Here is a 6,667-nt window from a genome sequence, read left to right as displayed (position 1 = left end):
CAGGAACTGACTGAGTTGGAAGAGGGTTTGGGTAGAAATAATAGTAACCTAAAGATAAGAGAAAGAAGGGATGAGAGCAAAGGTCAGAGTACAAAAAGTGATCGAGATAATATAAAACACGGGTACAGAAAAGGTTACAGGAAGTAAAAATAAAATAAATTAGGAGTGATGAAAAATAAGAACGTATTAAATTGCTGATATAACAACGTACAAAGTATTAACAACAAAAAGCGTGATAAGTCAAAAAGTGTGAGAAATACACATATGGGCAGCCAATTAGAAGCACAAATTCAGCTTAAAGGGTATGATGGAGCAGCCATTACAGAGATCTGGCTACAAGCTAGGCCTGACTGGGAGCTAAATATTCCAGGCTCTGGATCTTTAGAAAGGACAGAGAAAATGGGAAAGGAGGAGACTAGCAATATTGATAAAAGACATGATCATGCTTCTCAGATGTCGCAGAAAGCAGCAGTGGAGGTTGTAGCCTTCAGTAAGTATTTCAAGGGCCTCCACTGCCTCCTGCTGCTAAACACCATCGAGCAAGCTGAGAACTTTTGCCACTGAGGGAGCAGCGATAAGTCGGAGGCTGGTTTGAAAGGGCACACTCTCAGAATCATAAAATTTTACAAGTTAGAAGGCAGTCATTTGGCCCATCGTTTGTGTCCGGCTCTCTGAAAGAGCTATCCACTCAGTCCCATTCCCTGTCTTTTCCCTGCACTCTTGTAAATTTTTCTTTTCCAAATATTTATTAACTTCCCTTTTAAAAGCTTTCATGCATTTTGCTTGCCTCATTTTATCTGGCCAGACATGTAAGGGGCCATTTCTGTGTCCCTACCACCCCATTTTCACTTAAAATCAGGGCAGTAATAGGACCAAACTAGCGCCAAGGGACCAATACATCCATCCCTTCGCCCATTTCCAGGTGGTCAGAGGTTCTGCTAGAAGCAGACGGAGCCTCGTTAATATATATTAATTGGGTCAAATGGTGGCATTACCACCCCCAGACACATTTTCATCTCTGCCCAAGTTGGAGGCAGTCATTTTCAGCGATATTTAAAGGAATCCTCAGGTAAAACTGTGGAAAGTTTTGGGAGACAATTTGCTAGCATTAGATCGTGTTTTAGACAACGTAGATGTTGGAGCTCCTGAACTCTAGGGGAGCTTTTGGCAGCGCAATTATTTCTTCACTGTGTGATCCTGGGAATCCCACTCTGGCAAGAGGAGGAAGAGGAAGAGTAGCAGAAGGGGCCTCTCTCCTTTCTCCGTCCCCCTCAACAGAGGATCTAAGGATAGTTGTAACTTCTGGCTTGTCAGGTGCTTTGGGGATGTGATCTTAGAATTCAAACTAAACTGGTTAAAAGTAAATCCAGAAAAATCTTCTTCACAAAAAGAGTTGTGAGAACGTGGAACTCACTGCCCAGGAAGGCCATAGAAACAAAGTCAATACAAAGTACAATACTTACTCGGGGGGCAACCTTATTAAGGGCTTATGGAGAAAGGGCAGGTAATGAAGATCATAAAGATCTAAGCTGCCATGGATAACAAAATGGTAGCACAGGCTTGTTGGGCTGAATGGGCTGCTCCTGCTCCTATTTCACAAGTGCAGCTGTGTGAGAGGTTGAGTCAACATACTGTATAATTGATAGAAAAAATAACCTTAGTACTACAAGAATTTTTAACAGCTTTTTTATCTGAACACTGCATAAATTACCTTCCAATGATGGCATGAGTTTTAAAGTGCTGTGTAAAGTTTATTGACTCTGAACATTGTGATTACTATAAACTTTATTACAGACCTAAGATTGTACATGGCCTAAGTCGGTGTAAAGATAACAAACCCAATATAATTGTGTCAAATTCAGTGATAGGTACAAGAGTCAATTGAGTGATGGTAACTCTGTGGGGAGATTTCAAGCTAGTAAACCAGGTAGAAAACGGACGAAAGCGCCCCGTGGGTAGGGACTCACTTCTGTTCCTACTGACTGTGTGACCGATGCGATCCTTGGAAGGACCTACGGCTTGGTGGCCAGGGGCATATGCTTAATTCAGGCAGTGGTCCCTTTAAATATGCAAATTGGGGTCCTACAATGTACATAGGACCCCGAATACTATTTTAGGACCGAACTGGACGTTTAGCAAGGCTGGCCAATTTGTCAATTTTGGAATCTCTGCTCAGCAGCAGAATGAAGAGACCATTAATTTCTACCATGAAATGAGGTTCCCTTAAAATACAGGGAGTTATCAAAACTATTCACATAGCCACAAGTTGTCAGCCCTGGCTCAGTGGTAGCACGCTCGCCTCTGGGTGAGAAGGGCGTGGGTCATGGCTGCCAGTCTTGCCCCATCTGCTGCAGACCACATGTGGAACACGGACAGCTCTTCCCATAGAAGGTTACAACAGTATGAAAGATTCATGCAACAGCATGAAAGATTCATGCAACAGACCCCTGCATTCGTGCAGGACAAACTGGTGGACAATATATTGGATCAGGTGAGAATAGAGGAGGGAGAACTCATGTCAACATCCTATCCCCACGCGAGGAGGAGGTCATAATATTGTGGGCAGGGGCATGTCATGACCTGGAGACTGGTGAGGCCAGAGGTCATGATCGGCAGGGTTTCTACACATCTTGCCCTCATTTTCTTGTCTCTCAGCAACCTCACCCTACATGTTCTGGATGACAAAGTGAAGCTGCTTTGAGCAGCCATTCATCTGCCTCTGCATACCGTTGGCACTAAAGGCTGGCTCTCATCCCATTTCAGGTCAAGAAGCTCAATAGGGCCCTGAGGGAACAGAGGAAGAGGAGGGCAGCATCCTGAAGATGTAGTGTCACAAGCACCAGCTCAGATAGGTACCACATGTAGATTAGAGGATAGACTAGAAGGGTCTGCACAAGTGCGCAGGAGCAAGGGCAAGGGGTAGAACAGCCGTAAAACCAGCTCCCCAGAGGGTGAGCTCGCATACTAGCCCTGCTGCAGAGGGCATAGATGTAGACCTTGGGGAAGGGCCAATTTACAGAAGGAGACTGATTGCTGTACACCAGGAACTTTTAAGTGCACTGGCCTACCTGCCAATGACTTGGCGCATAATGGTAGACATAGAGGAGTCGAGCATCAACTTGTGTGGGATCTTCGTTAACAGCATTGAGACCATGAGGTCAACCATGGAGCGAGTGCGGCAGTGAGTGGTCAGTGTCGGGAACACTGTTGGGGCTCACAATGATGTGGCCTCTGTAATAGTTCCGGCAGCTTCCATGGAAGCTCACACTGCTGCTCTATTGGCTCTAGGGTTCAGCATCTCCTCTGGCTTTCAAAGCCTGAAGGAAAGTATGAACAGAGACTTCAAGAGCATCTCATCACTCCTACACTCTATTCTCGTGCAGAGCAGTAGGAGTGCAGAGGCGCAGCTTCATGAGAGCGCCATTAGCTCCATGGGAGAGGCAGATGTTGTCCCCTCTCAGGATGAAGGCACACCTGCTCCACCATCCACTCAAACAAAGCCCTTGTTGATGCCAGACAGGCCTGGCCACTGTAGACTGGATCTGGGCCAGACAATCCCAGCCCTCTATAGCCAGAACTTGAGGTCCTCAATGGATGGTCTGCATCCTTCCACCTCCCTTGCTGCAGCCCCTGGGGAAGCAGCTCGTAGGAGCACCAGGAGAACTAACTGAGTACAGGAAACAGGCACTAAGGACTCGCACAAGGGCGATTTTTCAGTTTGATGCTTGCAGGGATTGCTGGTGCATTGGCAGGAGAGGGATGATTCAGCTGAACCTCTCCTCAATAAGTTGCTGCCTTAGATCTGTCAGCTGGTGGGACTGGTGGCCATTGCTTTCCCTGCCCATCCTCCTGATCCCCCTCCTCTTCCTGTCCAGGTTTGGGAAGGGCTGGCCGCTTTACAGGGCAAAATTATGCAGGATGCATGCGCACTGTGACAAATTTGGAGACTGTGTCAGGTTGCTTTGTAGAAATGCTCCAGATTGGCCAAGGCAGCTAGAACTTTTTTAGAATGCTGATCGTTTGTTCTATTATTGCTTTGGTGGAGTTGTGGCTCTAATTGTAATGGTCTCTGTACATGTTCCTGACAGGAGACATAAGCCAGGTGGTCAGGGGATAGGCCTTGTCCTGAAGCAGCCAGTTTATAACCTGATGGTCCAGGTGTGAGAGAGGGAGTATTGAGGAAATGCGCAGGATGAAGGCACCATGGCTAGTGCCAGGGACTTAGGCACAGATCTGCTGCAATTTGAGGGAGTGGAATCTCCTCCTGTCGTAGATCTCTGGCTGTTCATGGGTGTAGTCTCTCACACCTTGAACCCATGGGAAGCCTGAAGTTCATTCCTCTCCTGCTCCACTGCCTCCGTGGGGCATGTTCCTTCTGGAATATAGAGCCTCCGTCACCTCCCTGTCTCTGCGTCACCTGTTGTAGTTTGGAAACAGCCTATAACATAGAAATCAAGTGCCACAACACCTTGACAGCTGCAAGCAATGCTGTCCATGCCCTGGGGCAGTGGTCCGGGCGGGTGGTCCGGGCAGGGCTACCTCCACTCTTCGCTCTCCCCTCCTCCGCTCTCCGCTCTCCCCTCCTCCGCTTTCCGCTCTCCCCTCCTCCGCTCTCTTCTCCCAGCATCGCCTGCTCTGGAGTCTTCCTTCCTGCTCCTGTTCGTCCTCCTTCAAACCCAAGTCAGACCCAGCAGAGCACCCATGAGAAAAATAAGGGCGGTGAAAGGGAGACCAAAGCCTCCTACATTTCCAAATCCATTGTTACTGCAGTCAAAATCATAGAATGGGTACAGAACAGAAGGAGGTCATTCAGCCCATCGAGCCCGTGCTGGCTCTTTGTAAGAGCAATCAGTTAGTCCCGTTCCCCCGCTCTTTCCCAGTAGCCCTGCAAATTTTTTCCCTTCAAGTATTTATCCAATTCCTTTTTCAAAGCCACAATTGAATCTGCTTCCACCACCCTTTCAGGCAACACATTCCAGATCATAACTACTCACTGCCTTACCTTAAATCTGTGTCCTCTGGTTCTCGACCCTTCCGTCCATGGAAACAGTTTCTCTTTATTTACTTTATCTGAACACTTCATGATTTTAAACACTTCTATCAAATCTCGTCTCAACCTTCTCTGCTCTGAGAACAACCCCAGCTTCTCCAGTCTATCCACGTAACTAAAGTCCCTCATCCCTGGAACCATTCTAGTAAATCTCTTCTGCACCCTCTCTAAGGCCTTCACATCTTTCCTAAAGTGCGGTGCCCAGAACTGGACACAATACTCCAGTTGTGGCCGAACCTGTGTTTTATAAAGCTTCAGCACATTTTCCTTGCTTTTGTACTCTATGCCTCTATTTATAAAGCCCAGGATCCCGTATGCTTTTTTAATCGCTTTCTCAACCTGTCCTGCCACCTTCCAAGATTTGTGCACAAATACCCCCTGATCTCTCTGTTAGAGTTGTACTATTTAGTTTATATTGCCTCTCCTCATTCTTCCTGCCAAAATGTAGCACTTTGCACTTCTTTGCATTAAAATTTCATCTGCCATGTGTCCGCCCATTCCACCAGCCTGTCTATGTCCTCTCGAAGTCTATTACTATACTCCTCATTGTTTACTACATTTCCAAGCTAACAGACCTCAGCCATGCCCTCTGCCTCCATGCGTAGGGCTTTTTGGTCCCTAATTGGCCGCACCCCTCCTCTTACTACCAATTTACTATTTATATGCCTAGAGAAGACTTTTGGATTGCCTTTTATGTTGGCCGCCAATCTATTCTCATACTCTCTCTTTGCCCCTCTTACTTCCTTTTTCACTTCTCTGTACTTTCTATATTCAGCCTGTTTCTCACTTGTATTATCAACCTGATATATGTCAAATGCCCCCTTTTTCTGCTTCATCTTACTCTCTATCTCTTTTGTCATCCAGGGAGCTCTGGCTTTGGTTGCCCTACTTTTCCCCCTCGTGGGAATGTACCTAGACTGTACCAGAACCATCTCCTCTTTAAAGGCCGCCCATTGTTAGATTACAGTTTTGCCGGCCAATCTTTGATTCCAGTTTACCCGGGCCAGATCCACTCTCAACCCACTGGAATTGGCCCTCCTCCAATTAAGTATTTTTACTCTAGATTGCTCCTTGTCCTTTTCCATAACTAATCTAAACCTTATGATATTATGATTGCTGTTCCCTAAATGTTCCCCCACTGACACTTGCTCCACTTGACCCACCTCATTCCCCAGAACCAGATCCAGCAATTCCTCCTTGCTCATTGGGCTGGAGAAAGTTCTCCTGAGCACACTTCAGAAATTCCTCCCCCTCTCTGCCCTTTACACTATTACTATCCCAGTCTATATTAGGATAGTTGAAGTCCCCCCATTATCACTACTCTATGGTTCTTACACCTCTCTGTAATTTCCCTGCAAATTTGCTCCTCTGTATCCTTCCCACTAGTTGGTGGCCTATAGAATACACCCAGTAGTGTAATGGCACCTTTATTGTTTCTTAACTCTAATCAAATAGATTCTGTCCTTGACCCCTCCAGGACATCCTCTCTCTCTAGTACTGCAATATTCCCCTTAATCAATACTGCCACCCCCACCCCCTCCTTTCTTTCCTTCCCTATCTTTCCTGAACACCTTGTATCCAGGAATATTTAGTACCCAATCCTGCCCTTTTTTGAGC

The 6,667-nt window shown here is 46.5% G+C and overlaps 1 protein-coding gene across 1 annotated transcript in view; it reads left to right on the top strand.

Moving 5' to 3' along the window:
* The first annotated feature begins 264 nt into the window (after positions 1-264).
* LOC137342332 (scavenger receptor class B member 1-like) overlaps positions 265-6,667 on the top strand; it is an 83,833-nt gene continuing 77,430 nt past the window's right edge. Inside the window, exons 1-2 of the mRNA XM_068006269.1 lie at positions 265-490; positions 2,355-2,491. Of these exons, the coding sequence (XP_067862370.1) occupies positions 265-490; positions 2,355-2,491 (363 nt within the window). The remainder of the gene's footprint in view (positions 491-2,354; positions 2,492-6,667) is intronic.

The sequence above is a fragment of the Heptranchias perlo genome, chromosome 25 (genome assembly GCF_035084215.1).
Source record: "Heptranchias perlo isolate sHepPer1 chromosome 25, sHepPer1.hap1, whole genome shotgun sequence".
NCBI lineage: Eukaryota > Metazoa > Chordata > Chondrichthyes > Hexanchiformes > Hexanchidae > Heptranchias > Heptranchias perlo.
Note: the sequence above shows the minus strand (reverse complement) of the source record. Positions and strands in the feature narration are given on the sequence as shown.